The 20,516-nt window shown below is 42.1% G+C and overlaps 1 protein-coding gene across 3 annotated transcripts in view; it reads right to left on the bottom strand.

Annotated features, from left to right (window-relative positions):
* Positions 1-20,516, bottom strand: part of CLCN2 (chloride voltage-gated channel 2) — a 571,730-nt gene that overhangs the window by 359,180 nt on the left and 192,034 nt on the right. For all 3 annotated transcript variants that reach the window (XM_073626607.1, XM_073626608.1, XM_073626609.1), the window contains one exon: positions 10,566-10,694. In XM_073626607.1, the coding sequence (XP_073482708.1) occupies positions 10,566-10,694 (129 nt within the window). The remainder of the gene's footprint in view (positions 1-10,565; positions 10,695-20,516) is intronic.

The raw sequence follows: 20,516 nt of genomic DNA, 5'->3' as shown, positions 1-20,516 counted from the left end.
AGCACATAAAAGGCAAAAAATGAATTTTTAAAACCGCTCACCTGTAAAATCCTTTTCTTGGAGTACATCACGGGACACAGAGCACCATAATAATAACTATCTGGGTTATATGCTACCTTTAGGCGATTGGACACTGGCAACCAATAGTTAGAAGGTTCCTCCCATATAACCCCTCCCACACGGGAAGTACCTTAGTTTTGTAGCAAGCAATGAAGATCCCAGAAAAGAAGGGAGGGACCTCTGTGTCCCGTGATTTACTCCAAGAAAAGGATTTTACAGGTAAGCGGTTTTAAAAATCCATTTTTCTTTATCGTACATCACAGGACAGAGAGCACCATAATAATGACTATCTGGGATGTCCTAAAGCAATGCATTCGAGGGGAGAGAACACAGTATTCCTAAACCCCATCCAGGCCAGGACTTATAAAGCTGCTTGCAGCACGCTGTGGCCAAAAACAGTCTCCCTTTGAGACCTAACATCCACCTGGTAAAACCTGGTGAACGTATTAACTGAAGACCAAGCGGCCGCTTTTGCAAACATGAGCCACAGACACCTGTTGGCGCACTGCCCATGACGCAATAACTCCTCTAGTGGAGTGAGCTTTCAGATACCGAGGTGGAACCTTGAGTTTTAACCCATAAGCCTGGATAATGACCTGGCGAATCCACCTAGGAGATAGTTGAACTAGTCGCTGCCTGTCCCTTTTTAGGACCCTCCGGCAGGACAAAAAGGGAGTCAGTATTTTGAAAAGGAGCTGACATCCTTAAGTAAACCTTGATTGCTCTCACCACATCCAGTGAGTGAAGCGACTTTTCTTCCCTAGACTTAGGGTTTGGAAAAAAGGAAGGTAAAACGATATCCTGATTCAAATGGAAATTGGAAACCACTTCAGGCAAAAAATCTGGACGGGGGCGCATGACCACCTTGTCCTGATGTAAAAATAAAAAAGGTTTTTCACAAGAAAGGGCGGCCAACTCTGACACCCTTCTAGCCGAGGTTATGGCCACCAAAAAGACCAATTTCCTAGTTAATAGGATTAAAGGAATATGCTCAATAGGTTCAAAAGGTTGACTTTGTAGAGCTGATAGCACCAAGTTCAGGTCCCAGGGGCATAAGGGTGGCTTAACCGGCGGCCTTAAGTGCATTACCCCGGTTCGCACTAAAGAATGAGATGCAATTGGACTCTGGGAAAAAAAAAACGATAAGGCCGAAATTTGACCTTTAAAAAGGTCCCCAAAGCTAGGTTCAAATCAACTCCTGCTTGAAGAAAAGCAAGGACCCTCCCAATCGTACACCTGCGAGGGTGCCATCTTCTCCTCTCGCACCAGGAAATGTATGACTTCCAGACCCTATGGTAAATACTTCTAGAAACTGGTTTTCTAGCATTTATCAGAGTAGACAAGACTGAACCTCTAATGCCACGGTCTTTCAGTACTCTGGTCTCAATAGCCATGTCATCAAATTTAGCGACCGTAAAGAAGGATGGAATATGGGACCTTGGGATAACTAGTCTGGACGGTATGGGAGGCACAATGGGTCCCCCACTGCCATCCTCACAATCTCTGTGTACCAAGAACTCCTAGGCCAATCTGGGGCCACCAGGATCACTGGTTTCTGTTCTTCCTGTATCCTGCGTAGCAGGTGCGGCAGGATCTGGATCGGAGGAAAAGCATAGATTAGGGAATACTGATCCCAGGGAACCACCAACGCGTCTGTCCCGACAGCAAGTGGATCCTTGGTCCTGGATACAAACCTGTCCAGCTTAGCATTGAATCTGGATGTCAGAAGATCCACATCTGGGATCCCCAGTGCTGGCAGATTTGAAGAAAAACTTTGGGATGAAGGGACCACTCCCCTGGTAACAATTGCTGGCGACTTAGATAGTCTGCCTGCCAATTGTCCACCCCCGGAATAAAGACCACTGAAAGAAACGGCACATGCCTTTCTGCCCAAGTTAATATATGATTTACCTCCTTTTGGGCCGCCTGGCTCCGGGTGCCTCCTTGGTGGTTGATGTATGCCACCAGCGTGGAGTTGTCGGATTGGACTCGGACAGGAAGACCCCGCAATCTGGAAGTCCAGAATAGGAGAGCCAAGCGAACTGCCCGAATCTCCAGCAGATTGATGGGAAAGGAAAAGCCGTGAGCAGCCTTTTGCATGGCGTCTCGGCAGACCAGTTCTTTAACCACAAGACTCTCCGCATATGAATTGAAAGTAGCGCAAAACGAGACATCTGCTGGATCGAGTCTTTTAATGCATCTACAGCAAAACATAAAGCGCGAGGAAGTTCCGACAATTCGTCGGTAGATTCCTCCTGAAAAGGTAGGTTCTTAACCAACCTTTTAAAACGGTCCTTCGGGGACTGGCAAATACCTATAGCCGCAACTGCCGGCTGTACTGCTGACCCAGCTACCGCGAAGGAAGCCTTTAGCAAGGATTCCAGTTTTTTTATCTGCCGGATCTTTAAACACCTAGGCATTATCCACCGGACAGGTTAGGCTTTTATTCACTGAAGAAATGGCAGCATCAACCAAAGGTGTATCCCACTTCTTCCTGAATTTTTCCTCCGTAGGATATAAAAAGGAAAACCTTTTCGGAGGCAAGTATATCCTGTCAGGGTGGTCCCAGTCAGCGTAAATCACCTGCTCCAACAATAGATGCAAAGGGAATGCCTGGGAGCCTTGCTGAGGTTGCAAGGATCCTAAAGTAGAATAGGAGAGTCCAGGCTCCTGAACTGGGGGTAACTTAAACCCAGCTATTACCATTTCCGCTAGCGACTGGATAAACAATTTTGGGATTGGGAGGCCGAAATTGGTTCCCCAGAACCTGAATCCTCCGTTGAGGAAACTTCAGCCTCTCCTTCCTCTTTATCCTTTACGGCCACTTCCTCCAAATCCTCTGCCCACTCTGGATGCAGATCACATGGACCCATCTGGCTAAGCGAGTCCTGGTGCTCAAGTGATTCTCCACTGGGGCCAGGCTCAGGAGAGGGAGATCTATGACGCTTCTTCCTTCCCTGCGTTACTGTGGCAATCATACACGCTATTTTGCCCTCAAGGCCAGCTAGGGCTGATGCTAAGTCATCCTTAGTAACATAAGCCGAGGCAGGGACATTGGTAGTGGCCACTACGCCTGACAAATGCAATGGCTCAGTCAGGCCAGATGCCACAGGTCTTTCAGTGGAGACTGAGGTTGCAGCAACCTGAGGCAGATCCCCTGTTTTTGGAGGAGGAACTTTAACCCCTGGACTTGCCCTGCTCCTCGTACCTCGTCTTCTGGAAGACATTGCTTACAAGAGTAGAGGAATAAAAGTACTCCCTCTGAGCTATAGGCTGAAATCCAGCGTATAGCAGCTATCACAGCCTTATACAAAAGACCCTTCAAACTTGTTGCAATTGTCAAACGCACGTGCCCCAGACCTCTGTGTCCCAACCGCGCGGTCCAGGCCCACGGCGCAAGCACGGGATACACCCATATAAGTGTACACCGCCGGCTGTCTTCTGTAACCTCAATGGGGCAGCGCAGCTATACCGCCGGCAAAGCGATACTGCGTCAGCGCTTTGCGGGTGGTTTTAACCCTTTTTCGGCCCGTAGCGGGGGTTAAAAGCGGCCGAATACACCCGCAAATGTGTGAAATGCCTAGTGTTCCTGCCAATCACTCTATTGTCCTATTAAAAACTGACCACACTAGGCATGAAAGCACAGCATGGTCAGTTTTCTAGCAGTGCTGGGAACTCAGCCTGCTCTCCTCCAATGATCAGACTTGTGCTGACATGCCCCCCGCTGCACAGCCATTCACTGGGAAGATCTGTATACTGTCGTTTCTCCTCCCCAGCTCTCTAATATCCCTATGCAACTGAGAACTTTTTTTTATATGTATTACATATACTTTAAACCACAATGATAGCCAGACAACTACAAGTTTCAAAGAGCTCAGCAATAAAAGGCTACAGTGCATTCAAAAAGTATTCACAGTGCTTCACTTTTTCCACATTTTGTTATTTTACAGCCTTAAAGTGGATGTAAACCCGAAAAAAAATTTTTTTAATTAAGGCTTGCACCTTGTACAGCATAGATTTTCATGTCTGCTGTGCCCAGTCTTGCCACGAAGAGTTAATCCAGCTCTGAGCAGTTATCTTATCTTTTTTCTGTGAGATAAAAACTGACACAGAAATAGGAGTCAGTTCTTCCCCCTTGCTGTGAGTGACATGTGATTTACATATTTCATGCACAAGCCTTAGATAGTCATTCTGTGTACTTCAGATCCCCTCCTTCTTTCTTCTTCAGCTCTCCCAGGATTGGCTGCTCCATACCTCAGCATGATTGGGCATGCTGAAGTCATGTGGTGACTTTTCTGGGTTTTGACTGGATGTTAGTGATCATAGCAGAAGTTCAGTGTAAGAAATACACAGGAGAAAATGTTGACAAGTAAAGTGTAGAGGTGGGCGGGGGGGTCTACTAACATCACGACTCCACCCACCGAGCTCCGGACAACAGTCCCACCCACAGAATCTGCCGTTTTTTGGGTTTCATAACAGACAGAGGGGAGACATTTGACAGGTAAGGATACACGCAGGAGGCATGTATATCCTTATAGATAACCAATACCACTATGGCAGTAGTTTAGAAAGGATGGGTGGGTTTATATCCACTTTAAAACAAAATTGATTAAAGGGCAACTCCACTTTCGTGGGGGAACAAAATAGCAAATAAAGAAAAATTAATATAGAGTGTACAATTGTGATACAAGTCATATTGTAATTGAATGTTACTAAAAATTACCTTTTTCAATCTGCAGCTACTGTACATTTTCTATAAATGCAATATGACCACCTGGAGTTGTTCTGTACACAATATGTGTACTGACCACTCCCCAGAAACATTTCCTGCTTCTGTGATTGGCTCACCAATTTTCCCAGAAGTCTGCCTGAGCCATGTCAAATTGCATGCCCCATCGGCGGCTATTGCCGGCAATGGCACCATACGAAATGGTGCGGCGCCGCAACGATTCCCAAAAATAGTTGCTGTACTACTTTTGCCAACTTCAGGGTGCGATTTCAATAGACATATGTGCAGAAACCCACACAGATGTCTCTGAGATCGCCCCTGAAGTCAGGACTGACATGCAGGAATGAAATAGTGCAAGTTTAATTCCCACTGTCAGTGTGAACCTGGGCTTAGATACAAGTCATATTTCAGGCATCCCCTGCAACAAAAATGTCATTTTTGGTGAGATAATTCCAATAGGGACACATCTAAAAGAGATGCAGGTCCAGCAGCTTTCCTCATTAGTGCCCCACAGCTGACTAATATGAAACCCCTCCCATTAATCCCAGAGGTACACACAAACACACAGGGATTTCTTCAGAACAACCAAAAGGTAGGAATCTGCAACAAAGGTTGTTATAATCCTTGCAATGTACACAGATCACAGAGGGGGGAAGGTTTTTTTCTCAACAAAAGTGGAGTTATGCTTTAAATTCATTATTTTCCTCAAAATTCTACAAACAATACCCCATAATGACAATGTGAAAGAAGTTTCTTTGCAAATTTATATAAAAAACAAAAACAAAAAAAATCACATGTACATAAGTATTCACAGCCTTTGCTAAAGACTTTGTTGAAGCACCTTTGGTACCAATTACAGCCTCAAGTCATTTTGAGTATGATGCAACAAGCTTGGCACACCTGTTTTGGGGCAGTTTCTTCCATTTTTCTTTGCAGGACCTTTCAAGCTCCATCAGGTTGGATGGGGAGCGTTGGTGCACAGCCATTTTCAGATCTCCCTAGACATACTCAGTCGGGTTCAACTCTGGGCTCTGACTGGGCCACTCAAGGACATTTACAGAGTTGTCCCATAGCCACTCCTTTGTTATCCTGGTTGTGTGCTTAGGGTCGGTGTCCTGTTGGAAGATGAATCTTCGCCCCATCTGAGCTCAAGAGCGCTCTGGAGCAGGTTTTTCAACAAGGATGTCTCTGTACATTGCTGCATTCATCTTTCCCTTGATCCTGACTAGTCTCCCAGTTCCTGCCACTGAAAAACATCCCCATAGCATGATGCTGCCACCCCCATGCTTCACTGTAGGGATGGTATTGGCCAGGTGATGAGCGGTGCCTGGTTTCCTCCAGACTTGACACTTGCCATTCAGGCCTAAGAATTCAATCTTTGTTTCATCCCACCAGAGAATTTTGTTTCTCATGGTCAGAGTCCTTCAGGTGCCTTTTGGCAAACTCCAGGTGGGCTATCACGTGTCTAACTGAGGAGTGGCTTCTATCTGGCCATGATATCATACAGGCCTGATTGTTGGAGTGCTATAGAGATAGTTGTTTCTCTGGAAGGTTCTCCTCTTTTCACAGAAAAATGCTGGAGCTCTGTCAGAGTGACCATCAGTTTCTCGGTCACCTCCCTGACTTAGGCCCTCCTCCCCCGATTGCTCAGCTTGGCCAGATCGCTCTAGGAAGAGTCCTGGTGGTTCATTTAGGGATGATGGAGGACACCGTGCTCATTGGGACCTTCAATGCTGTAGACATTTTTCTGTACCTATCCCCAGATCTGTGCCTTGATACAATCCTGTCTAGGAGGTCAACAGATAATTCCTTGGACTTCATGGCTTTGTGTGTGCTCTGACACGCACTGTTAACTGTAGGACTTTACATAGACAGGTGTGTGCCTTTCCAAATCGTGTCCAATCAACTGAATTTACCACAGGTGGACACTAATCAAGTTGTAAAAAAATCTCAAGGATGATCAGTGGAAACAGGATACACCTGAGCTCAATTTTGAGTGTCATGGCAAAGGCTGTGAATACTTATGTACATGTGATTTTTTTTGTTTTTAATTTTTAATAAATGTGCAAAGATTTCAAACAAACTTCTTTCACATTGTCATTATGGGGTAATGATTGTAGAATTTTGAGGAAAATCATTCATTTAATCTATTTTGGAATAAGGCTGTAACCTAACAAAAATATGTAAAAAGTGAAGCGCTGTGAATACTTTCCAGGTGCACTGTATGTAATTTTTCTAGCATAGGTTTAATTTATTTAGCCATAAAAATATGTGAAGGAGGACAAGAAAGGGTCCTGGACTTCCTACCACAGAAGAATCCTACAGGGTGACTCTTAGTAGAGGAAACCTTAAATATTTATATACCGTAGTTGTATGTACAACTTTTACAATATATTGTATATGTAAAAATAGAGTATATTTGTTTTCTTGCTCCTGGGAGAAAAATAAATGCTGCAATATCATGATGTCAAGTAAATTTTACAAAATGTGTTATCTTTTCAAGCACATTAACAAAGACCCGAATACCGTATATACTCGAGTATAAGTCGAATTTTTCAGCCCATTTTTTGGCGTTTTACATCGCCAGCCACATAGCGATGTCCTGCCTCCTCTTGTGACAGACAGCACAGTGTTCCAATGCTAGGAATCACTGTGCCGTATGTCATAGGAGGTGGGACATCGCTACCGCGGCGGCTGCATCTGACACAGCGCGATCTTACATGCGGTGAGTGAAATAACTACTCCACTCCAGTATCCGTTATGTTATGTTATATAGATAGATCTATCTATCTATCTATCTATATATATACATATACACACCAGATCTAGGACCAGATTATTGATAGTGTATTGGGACCAGGTTGTGTGTATTGGGACCAGATTATTGATAGTGTTTTGGGACCAGGTTGTGTGATATTTACAATGGCTACCATATATATAATGGGCACTGGAAGGCTATATACCAGTATAATGGGCACTGGCAGGCTATATACTGGTATAATGGGCACTGGCAGGCTGTATATAATGGACACTGGCAGGCTGTATATAATGGACACTGGCAGGCTGTATACTGGCATAATGGACACTGGAAGGCTGTATATAAAGGACACTGGCAGGCTATATACCGGCATAATGCACACTGGAAGACTGTATATAATGGACACTGGCAGGCTATATACCAGCATAATGGACACTGGAATGCTGTATATAATGGACACTGGCAGGCTGCATTTCATGGGCACTGGTAGAATGTATATTATGAGCCCTAACACATGCTGCTCTATGCAAACAGTCATGTCATCACATTCTGTAATATCATCAGCCTGCATTAGGCCTCAAACTATACAAGTCTTTTTTTTTTATCCTGTTAGAAATGGATCCCAATACTTCTACCAGTAATCCTGGACCAAAACAAAAACTCAGTTCATACGAAGCTGGTTTCAAACTTAAGGTTGTGTCAAGAGCAGAAGAAAGCAATAATTGTATTGCAAGTAGGGAATTTTGTGTTGGTGAAAAACTAGTGAGGGACTGGCGGAAAATGAAACCTGACTTGGAAAAGATTCCAAAGGATAAAAAAGCTTGGAGTGGTTTAACAACTTCATATGGGGCTCTAGAGACTGAATTGCATAAATGGGTTATGGAGTGTCGTCAAAATGGTTACTGCGTAACATGCATGGGAATTCGCTTACGTGCCCTTCAAATGGCTAAAGATGACAAATTAAAAGCACCAGGCATTGAAAATTTTGTTGCGTCAGGATGGTGTACCGCTTCATGAATGGGTTTGGCCTATGTTTGCAGCAAAGAACAAAGATTTCACAGAAGTTGCCAAAAGACCTTGATGAAAAAGTGATGTAATTCCATTTATTCATTATAAATCAAAGAAGGATCCATAACTATGACCTGGAAGATATTGGAAATATGGATGAAACACCTATGACCTTTGATCTTCCAAGCAACAGAACTGTGGCAAGTTTGGGAGCCAAAACTATTTTTCTCAGAACCAAAAATGAAAAAAAAAAAAAAAAACATTTCACAGTCGTTCTGTAATGTTTGGCTAATGGAACCAAGCTGCGGCCTGTCATTATTTTTAAAAGAAAGACCTTGCCTAAAAAGGTCAAATTCCCACCACGAATTACAGTGTGCGCACATATTAAAGGCTGGATGGATGAAGACGGAACAAAAAAATGGCCGGAAGAAATTTGGAACGGACGACCAGGAGCAGCCTTAAAGAAAAAACCACCATTGCTAGTTTGGGATATGTTCAGAGCCCACACATCTGATGACATAAAAAAATTGGCAAAATCTTCTCAAGTTACTTTGGCCGTTATTCCAGGTGGGCTTACATCTGTACTGCAGCCGCTAGATGTGTGTTTAAATAAACCTTTCAAAGACTGTGCGAAAGAGGTGGCATGAATGGATGTCATCTGGTCAAGCCCGACTGACAAAAGGTGGAAATCTGATGAAGCCCGACATAGAATTGATAGCAACGTGGGTTCGTGATGCATGGGAAGAGATTCCGGAGGACATGGTGCAACGCGCCTTCAAGAAATGTGGCATTAGTAATGCTATGGATGGCAGTGAAGACAGCGCTTTGTTTGAGAACGACAGCAGTGACGGTGATGACTGCAGACTCAGTGATGATGACAATGTCTATGCTGATAACCTCACACCAGCTAATGGTGAAGCTCTGTTTGGACATACAGATGATGAGGAATCCAGTTTTGAAGGATTTTAACTCTTGTGTTTTAGCTTCGTTGCTAATGGAGCTAAGGTTTTTGTACTTTTAAAGTTATTGTTGATACCATATAGTTTTTATTGACCCTCTTTTCCACTTACAGAGCTAGTTTACTGTTTTTCTTTGAAATAAATATTCAAAAACATTATTGGTATCTATTTTTACTTTTGCAATTTACCGGTAACTGCTGCATTTCCCACCCTAGTCTTATACTCGAGTCAATAAGTTTTTCCCCATTTTTTTTGTGGTAAATTAGGGCCTTGACTTATACTCGGATCGACTTATACTCAAGTATATACGGTAACTGCCCTACTAAACAATGAAAAAAGAAAGGGAAGCACCACCTAAGTGCAGTATTGCAAAAGCTGGCTTATTACACAAGATTAAAAACACTCACAAGATAGAATGTAAAAACATGCTCATCTATGGAGGGTGTAGTAGAGGTCTCGCCTCTCCGTCCCGTAGGTACCGCCAGTGAAGGTCCCCACGGTACCTGTGGAACGGAGAGGCCAGACCTGCACTACACCCACCACAGATGAGCATGTTTTTACATTCTATCTTGTGAGTGTTTTTAATCTTATGTAATAAACCAGCTTTTGCAATACTGCACTTAGGCAGTGCTCTCTCCCCGCCCTTCCCTCCTTCTCCCTTCTTTCATTGGTTTCTTCAGAGTTGGCTCAATCACTGAGGATAGCAGCAGTCGATACACATGGTCATCCTTTCCTACATATATGGACCATTGAAGTTTACAGACTTGTTTGGCCACCTGTTTTTATTTCAAGTGTCGTTATAAACATTTGCATGCTTGCTGAATTTTAACCCTCCATGCGCCAGAACATTTATATTTTCCTTTGCCCTACTAAACAGCTGGCGCAAGGTAAGCTGCAAGGCAATGTGATTGATAAATGACTAACAGTACTCTTAACGTTCAAGTTAAGGAAAAAATAATTGTACTGCATTTTCTCAAGCCATTCAATACAAACATCTTCATACAACTTGTCGGTCTGTGACTCAAGGACAAAAATTAAGTATTGCACATACCCACAGCCTGAGGCGCCATGATCTGTGTGAATCCTGCAGAGAAAGTGATGAGGACAACAGGATATGTAACCCAGGCCAAGTATTGTAGAAAAATATTATTCTCCAAACCTCCATACATCCACTTGTGAGCTGTGAAAAAAGAACAAATAGCAAACAATGTTTTACATTGGCAATAAAGGTGGTGAAAGGCTGACAGAAATGGAAGGTGACTCAAACTGATGCACAATACTGTAGACTGTCATTCATAAGAGCCATAGGACTTGTCTATGCCAGGTTTCCTGTATGTGCTGAACTCCGGTTTCCTTCTCTGTCATCTATATGTCCTTCAATAAGGTTGCTTTGTTCTCCAATGTTGCAGTCCATCATAGCCAATATTAAAGGGTCAATTTTGGACAACGCCAAAATGATTACATATTGAACGTAGGATCTCTATAAACTTCCTACCTCCACCTGTATATACTCAGTGTATTTTCAACTATCTTATAACAAATGTAACAGTTTCTTTTTTTCTGAAAAACATCAGTCATTCTCTACCCTAACTAAATATTACACACAGGATTTACATCTAGGAGAATCACTAGGAGAACTTAAAAAAGGTAGAGTTGGGGCGAATAGTTAGAGCCGAGCAAAAGTTTGGCCCGAACATAGCATGTCTGGCTAACACCTGAATTTGCAGGATGTTCTCCCACTGAGTACTGCACAGTGTATTCTAAGTCCCATTTGGGCAAAGATATGCCCAATTGGGACATAGTGAATAGCTGGTTAATAGTGAATAGCTAAAAAAAAGAAAACACATTGCCGGCAATAGAAAAATGTGAAAAAAAATGGCGTGGGGGTCCCCCATCAATCCATACCAGGCCCTTTGGGTCTGGTATGGATTTTTTTTTTTAATTTCTTACTTCTTTATTGTAAATTTTGTCATCATTACAAACCAAAATACATTATTATTGGATATAGTACTTGTCACTTATACAGTTTGTACATAAATTCCTTATTTCTAATACCTTACATATGGTCAGTCCACAGCAAATTCTGAGTTTTTCTTCTTTTTCTTACATATATTCTCTAAACCTCTTAACAAGTATTTAACCACAAATAACAATATATTCATAAACATACAAAAAAAAACCCACCACAAGCAAATCAGATGACTGTTCCATATCCTGCCCACTATAGTATTCTGTGTATCTGTACCTATGTAAAAAGTTACCTCTTCCAGCTGCTTAAGTCGGTAGTTTCTTCTCTACCCACTGATTTAACCCTCTAACTCCATTTTCCGTCTGGTACCATATTTACTATGCATAACTACGCTTGCCCACCCTTCTAAAGATCAGTGAAAGCCAGTGAGGATGGGGATAGCCGTGGAACTGAAATCCATGGTTTCCACAGTTTGTACAGGTAATTGGGTATGCCTCTGTTACAATAGATCTGTGGTTCCTTCAAAATATTGTCGTTTACTTGAAGGCGGCATTCCTCAAAAGAAGGTGCACTCAGAGATATCCACCTTAGGGCAATTAGCTTTCGTGCCATAAACAGTAATCTGCTAACTGGTATCAGAATCTCATGGGGCATAAGTTCTTCTTCAAGGTAGCCCAACAGGCAAATTTTAGGGTCCTTTTGGATATATGTATTAAAGGTTTCATTAATTGTATTCACCACCTCTCGCCAATATTTAGCCAGTTTAGGACAATTCCACAACATGTATTAAATCAGCAGGTGATTTTTGGCACCGTGGACAGTCCGGGGAATCACACCTATTCCACTTAAATAATTTGACCGGTATTCTATATACCCTGTATATTATAAATAATTGGGTCAAACATTGTGCTGATAATAGTAAAACTGGGGGTACCCTTTCTAATATTATTTGCCAAGTATAATCTGAAATATCCCCTATATCTAGCTCCCACCCTCTTCTGCCCAGACTGACACTCATCTCGATATGATCTCGTAAGTTGACCATATAGAGATGAGATCAAGCCTTTTTTTTCTGTCATCCGTGCTAATAAAGTTATAAGTGGCATTGGTTTTATCACTTTCTTTTCCCCTTTAAATTCATATTGGACAGCATGTCGTAATTGTAAGTATTCAAAACACTATGATGGGGTAAATGAAAAGATTTTTGCAAATCCTGAAAGGAGCATAGAACATTATGTGATTACAACTGTGTTATATATTGGAGGCCCTTAGAGCGCCAGCTTTCGAATCCCTCCAGTTTACCTAGTACTTTATATTGCCTACTCCCCCAAAGTGGTGAATACTCCGAGGCACCTTTATATTTCATTATACTCCTCATTTCCTTCCAAACTCTATTCATGAGTGACATTGTTGGGCTCTTACAGGTATAAACAAAGGCCCCAGATTCCAACTAGGCCAGGAGGTTATAATAAGAACTGTCACTTAGAAGTACGACCTGTATAGGGTCCTCCCAGTTCACAACTCCCCAGCCTGCAAAATGCTGAAGCTGGGCGGCTATGAAGTAAAGTCTGGGCTGAGGTATCGCCACAATTTGCCCCTATCCCTTTCTCTCTGGAGAATTGATAGCCTAATCCTGGGATTTTTTCCTTTCCATAGTAACCTTCGAAAAATTGATTCAATTTTTTTGAACCATTTGAGAGGTATCCATATCGGTGAGTTGTGAAAAATATACAATAATTGAGGGCCCCAGATCATTTTTATAAGATTTGCTCGACCCACCACCGATAATGGCAGATTAGTCCATGCCGTGCTCTTAAGTTGGAATTTAGAAAGAATAGGGGATACATTATCTATCAAATAATTTTCTACCTTGGAGTGTATCATTATTCCCAAGTATTTAAATGATTAAACAATTTTAACCTGAGGAGCCTCTCTTAACATGGACAAACTAGGGTTATCTAAAGGGAGCAAAACAGATTTATCCCAATGAATGACATATCCAGAAAGTAAACCAAAATTTTGTATAAGTGCCAATAAAGATCTTAAAGATTTATCCATATCCCCAAGAAAGAGCAGAGCGTCGTCTGCATATAGTGAGGTTTTTTAATTCCTTGTTCCTCTAATAAATCCACAAATAGATTCCGATTGTCGGATGGCTTCAGCCAGGGGTTTGATGGCCATTGCAAATAACAGAGGAGACAGGGGACATCCCTGTCTAGTTCCTCTGTATAGTGAAAAAAATTCAGATACCATACCATTTATTTGCATACAGGCCCTTGGGGCAAAATACAGCCTTTTAATCCACCGTATAAATCTTTCCCCAAGGCCGAACGCACAGGTATGTCCACTTCCCACAGCTATGTCTACTCAACGCTGTTGAAAGCATTTGCAGCGTTGAGTGACAAAATCGCTCTCCTCCCAGGGTTATCAGATGGTAATCGCATATTTAAGTATAGCCTCCTCAAGTTAGTTGCTGTAGATGTTGTAGGGATAAAGCCACACTGATCTTGATAAATCAATCCCTGCATATGTCTATTTAGTCTTGTGGCCAGAACCCTGGCTAGAATCTTAGCGTCCGAATTCAACAATATCGGGCGGTAAGATTCCGGAGCCAAAGGGTCCTTTCCAGTTTTTGGTAATACAATGATACAGGCATCCATCATAGAGTCTGGAAGCTTGAATGATTCCAAGGCTTGGTTGAGAAGCTTCAGTAGTTCTGGAAGCAAAACCTCCCCATGATGTTTATATACTTCTGAAGGTAGGCCATCAGTACCCGGCATCTTATCTTTTGGGCTTTCTGATACTGCCCTGACCAATTCCTCTAAGGTCAGGGGGGCATCAAGTTCCTCTTTAGAATTTACTGACAAAGAAGGGAGCTTTAGTGGATCTAGAAATTCCATAAGTCTTGTCTTGGAATGTTTAGTTTTATTTTGATATAGGTTACTATAGAAAGAAACAAAAGATCATAGGATTACATTCTGATCTTGAGAAATATCTCCCCCTGCTGTACGAATAGCTGAAATAAATTTGGTATTTTCCTGAGACTTTGCAATTACGGATAGCATTCTGCCCGTTTTTTCACCCTCCTCAAAGCTACAACAGCTGGACAAAAAGCCAGACCGCACGGCCTTGTTCTGAGAGACCTGTCTGTATGATGATTGTGCATCCCTCCAAGTCCCACAATTAGTGATAGTGGGGTCCTAAATATACTGAGCTTCTTTCTGCTGCACCTCAGCTGCTAACAGGGATTCCCGTTCCCAGCTAGTTTTTTTATAAACACTTATGGCTTTAAGCAGAAGTCCCCTCAAAAAGGCCTTCATGTTATCCCGTACCACCTGTGGTGAAGCCGAGTTGTTATTAATATGAAAAAAATCCGCTAGGGCCCGGTTCGTTGAATCCCCCTGATGTTGAATTTTAAACCAAAAAACAGGGACCCGCCAGTTAGTCCTAATTTTAGGCTTTATTTTATCTAACGTTACTACTATAGGTGAGTGGTCTGATAACCCTTTAGTTAGATATTGAATATTAGAGACCCAAGAAAGAACTGAGTCTGTACCCAGGGACATGTCTATTCTTGATAACATCTGATAGGTACTAGAGCAGCAAGAATATTCATTAGAAAGCGGATTCCTTAGACGCCATATATCCTGCAGTCCCAACTTCCGGATGTATCTATAAAAGGCAGTATCAACATTAGGGCATGCTGGATGTCTGGTATGGATTTTAAGTAAAACCCCACCCCAAAATAAAGAAAAAACCTGGCATAGGGCCCCCCAAAATCCATACCAGGCCTTTATGTGAGCATGCAGCCCGGCAGGCCAGGAAGGGAGGGGGGACAAGAGAACGAGTGAGCGCCCCTCCTGAACAATAACACCACATGCCCTCAGGATGGGGGGTGCTTTGGGGCAAGGGCCCCTTCTGTACAACCCTGGGCTGTGGTTGTGGGTGTCTGCGGGCCGGGGCCTTATCAGAATCTGGAAGCCCCCCAGATCCCAGCCCACCCCTCATGTGAATGAGTAGGGAGTACCCCTACCCATACACCAAAAAATGTCAAAAAAAAAAATACACACAGTTTGACAATTCCTTTTTTAAAAATAAAAAACAATGTCCCTCAATCTAGATCCATTGTCAATCATGCCATCTCTGCCGGACTCAAAAAAGAAAATAATGCTCCGCCCACGACAAAGGGTAACTGCCATCTGACAGTTCTTAAATAGGTAAGGGGCAGGGCCACCTGGCGATGTCATCTGGTGGCACCCCCACCCCCCCGTGTGACATCACGATCAGTGCCTGCTGGGTCGGTGATGTCACATGGGCACGGTGCCACGTGGCCCTGCCCCTTACCTATTTAAGAAATGTCAGGTGGTGGAGCAGGTGGATGACTGTTAGCTTTTTTTTTTTCAGGTTTGGCGGTGGCGCTCTTGTAATTACGTCGGGGAACATTTCTTTTTTATTTTTAAAAAAGGAATTGCACCCCATATTCATTCACATGGGGGGGGGACGGGATCTGGGGGGGACGGGATCTGGGGGGCCCCCTGTTAAAGGGGGGCTTCCCGATTCCAAAAAGCCCCCTGCCCGCAGACCCCACAGCCCAGGGTTGTAGGAAAGAGGTCCTTGTCCCCATCAACATGGGGACAAGGTGCTTTAGAGTGGGGGGGGGGGCAGAGCCCCCCTGCTCCAAAGCACCCCCATGTTGAGGGCATGTGGCCTGGTATGGTTCAGAAGGGGGGGGAGTTTGGGTCCGAACTTTTGCAATGTTCGAGAGTTCTGGCGCAAACCAAAGCAGGGGGTGTTCGGCATGTACATCTCAAAATGTACTCTGGATTTATTGATTGGAATTGTTTGATAGCCTATTTGAAATTTAAAAAGGGGACCCAGGAAAAATTAACCATGCACCCGCCCCTGTACTGGGACCATAAAGCTGGACATACATTATACAATTTTCTTGTGCAATTTTCCTTTAGATTTACCAAAAATATATAATATGAGGTCATACCTAAACACTTTCCATTTGTATGCAATCAGGCCGACCCTATGCACTACATAGTTAAAAGGTAAAACTAATGGAAAATGAACAAGAAACTATCATGTATGGCCAGCAGGGTGGATAATAAATCAATGGATTTAAAAAAAAAAAAAAAAAAAGAAAGAAAAAAAAATATTGATTTTTTTTATTTTTAATCAAATGTACTTTAATAAAATGCTTTTGGGGTAAAAATCTATCTAAAAGATCATTTTCTATTTAAAATACATTAATAAGTTAGCTTATTCAGCATGAAATTAAGCTTCGTTATGTAACATGAGGCTGTATATTGTGCAATAGTTACACTTTTGATAAACTCATTCAATGAATCCAAGCTCTGCAAGCTGAGATAACATGCACTGCATTTATGCATTCACACAATGGCACAGTAACCATGAGATAAAACAAAGTTCAGGAATATGCCTTTATCCATACCTTCCAACTTTCTGAGATGGTAATGAGGGGCACCTATTAGCAAATGTATGTACGCATAGGACACACCCTGCTACACCCCCCTTAAAGAAGAATTATACAAAAAAAACATTGGTTAAACCCACAACAAATGCATTTACTACCACGACTTTTCCTTAAAATTGGCATTTGGAATTTACAATTGCAGACATTTAGAAATTGAAAGGTTTAGCACTGGGAAACACTTTTTGAAAGATAAAACGTACATTTTATATACAACTATATAGATCAGACCAAAATGAGGGACAAATGAGATGGAAAGAGAGACAGAAGGATATTGTTGCAAATCGGGGACAGTCCCTCCAAATCAGGGACAGTTGGGAGCTATGCTTTATCCCATTGTTTTGCAAATCTATGTACACTAAAAAAAAGTATGATTCAATTGGTTCTGATATCGCTGTTTTACTAACCTGACAGCTTATTCTAAATAGGAACCCTTCATTTTGTGTGCAAGTATTAAAAGTTCTAACGACCAGCAAGAATAAGGCCTTACATTTAAAGAGCACCTATCATTTTGGATCCATCATGGCGCCTCCTGTTAGCGGGTATCCATTCACATGCTGCCGCCACGTCCCTCCCCTTGTGTCACTGCCGCATCACCAGCTGTCCCATTAAAGTGAATGGGACAGTTGGTGAGTTAACAGCGGACCAGAGGAGGAGCTGCTGCGGGACAGAGATGACAGTTGCTCTTTAAAAATTATGATTTAAAATTGAGTTGATTTAAATCAAGCCTTTTTACTAGTGATTTAAATCAAATTGATTAAAATCAAATCCACACTGGTGGCCAGCCTAAGACTTAAGACTAGGCCTCATTCATACCATATGTGCATAAGAACTGATGGAAAAAACATGTAGATTTGACCTGAATAGGGCTGCTCACTCCATATGCAGAGACGTGTTTATTTTTATTATTATGTAGGTGGTCTCTGCAAGAACACAAAACAAAAAAAAAAAAAACATTTACTATGTGCTCTGTTCACACTACAACACTGCTGTCACATGAGGTTTTTGTTTATGCGCAGAAATAAATTCTCTGAAAAGGCATAAAGAAAACAATTGTTCTCCATGTGCCCTGTTCCCACCACAGTGTTGATGTCATATCAGTTTTTTTTTCTGCGCAGAAAACTGCATACACATTGCAGATTTCCACGCAGAAAAATCTGCATGTAATACCAGTGTTGTGGTGTGAACAGGTCACATAGAGAACAATTGTTTTCTTTGTGTCTTTGCAGAGAGGTGGAGAAAAGCTCACTTCTCTGCACATGGTGTGGACAAGGCCGAATGATCAGAACTCAGGGTCTTATTTTTTGCATATTACAGAAAACCCCCTTTATGAGCAGAGGTATTTTGTTGATCCATAACTACAATGATTCTAGCCAGAAGGCATTAACCAATTTTCCATTTTCACAGGCAGCTACAAAGAGATAATATAGTGATCTGTCTCTGTCATTACTTTGGCAGATAACCACCAATAGCTGTGAAACAAAGTCTTCAGCAATGAGATCCTTATATGTGATCATTGCCCAAATCCTACCCCAAGCCATCAGCTCATTGCTCGGGTAAGGAATGGGCCATTTAGGAGCACTTCTACGAAGGGATTATGAATGCTTGTGATACCAGAAGCACCTGTTATTCATTAGGGTTCTACCGACTAGCCAGGAAATCTGTGTGCAACCTGGTCCTTCCTTCACTCTTCTCAATTAAAACAATTGGCAGCCCATTTAGCCTAACAGTCACACATGCAGAGTTGAGCAAGCCCATATCCCAGTTCTGTTCCTTCTGCTTGCTTGAAAAATGCAAATGCAGTGACAAGCAAATGGTTTCCCACCATTGGCTTGTCACTGCAGCTACTGTTAAGAGCTTTTCCTGCACATTGGAATTCAGAGAAGGACCAAACATGATACAGTGCCTTACAAAAGTATTCACCCCCTTGGCTTTTTACCTATTTTGTTACATTACAGCCTTTAGTTCAATGTTTTTTTTTTATTTGAATTATATTTGATGGATCAGAACACAATAGTCTAAGTTGGTGAAGTAAAATTAGAAAAATATATACATAAAACTATTTTTCAGAAATAAAAAACTGATAATTGGCATGTGTATATGTATTCACCCCCTTTGTTATGAAGCCCATAAAAAGCTCTGGTTCAACCAATTACCTACAGAAGTCACATAATTAGTGAAATGATGTCCACTTGTGTGCAATCTAAGTGTCACATGATCTGTCATTACATATACACACCTTTTTTAAAGGCCCCAGAGGCTGCAACACCTAAGCAAGAGGCACCACTAACCAAAAACTGCCATGAAGACCAAGGAACTCTCCAAACAAGTAAGGGACAATGTTGTTGAGAAGTACAAGTCAGGATTAGGGTAAAAAAAAATATCCCAATCTTCGATGATCCCTAGGAGCACCATCAAATCTATCATAACCAAATGCAAAGAACATGGCACAACAGCAAACCTGCCAAGAGACGGCCACACACCAAAACTCACGGACCGGGCAAGGAGGGCATTAATCAGAGAGGCAACACAGAGACCTAAAGCAACCCTGGAGGAGCTGCAGAGTTCCACAGCAGAGACTGGAGTATCTGTACATAGGACCAAAATAAGCCGTATGTTCCACAGAGTTGGGCTTTATGGCAGAATGGCCAGAAGAAAGCCATTACTTTCAGCAAAAAACAAAATGGCATGTTTTGAGTTTGCGAAAAAGCATGTGGGAGACTCCCAAAATGTATGGAGGAAGGTGCTCTGGTCTGATGAGACTAAAATTGAACTTTTTGGCCAAAGAAAACGCTATGTCTGGCACAAACCCAAAACATCACATCACCCAAAGAACACCATCCCCTCAGTGAAACATGGTGGTGGCAGCATCATGCTGTGGGGAAACTGGTCAGAGTTGAGGGAAAGATGGATGGTGCTAAATACAGGGATATTCTTGAGCAAAACCTGTACCACTCTGTGTGTGATTTGAGGCTAGGACGGAGGTTCACCTTCAAGCAGGACAATGACCCCAAACACACTGCTACAGCAACACTTGAGTGGTTTAAGGGGAAACATGTAAATGTGTTGGAATGGCCTAGTCATATCTCAAAGTGACTTGGAGCTGTGATAGCTGCAAAAGGTGGCTCTACAAAGTATTAACTTTAGGGGGGTGAATAGTTATGCACATTGACTTTTTCTGTTATTTTGTCCTATTTGTTGTTTGCTTCACAATAAAAAAAAAAAAAAAACATTTTCAAAGTTGTGGGCATGTTCTGTACATTAAATGATGCAAACCCTCAAACAATCCATGTTAATTCCAGGTTGTGAGGCAACAAAACATGAAAAATGCAAGGGGGTAAATACTTTTGAAAGGCACTGTATGTAGAGGGAGGATAACTTCAGGAAAGTAGAAAATTTTTTTGTACCATTGCAATTTATATTTTAAAACAATTCTAGGTTTTATGTTTATCTAATTTTTCATTATTGGTAATAACAGAGGGAAGACAACACAAGCAATATTAAGGATACACAATGAATACTAATAATTCATGTGT

Source organism: Aquarana catesbeiana, linkage group LG04 (genome assembly GCF_042186555.1).
Source record: "Aquarana catesbeiana isolate 2022-GZ linkage group LG04, ASM4218655v1, whole genome shotgun sequence".
Lineage (NCBI taxonomy): Eukaryota > Metazoa > Chordata > Amphibia > Anura > Ranidae > Aquarana > Aquarana catesbeiana.
Note: the sequence above shows the minus strand (reverse complement) of the source record. Positions and strands in the feature narration are given on the sequence as shown.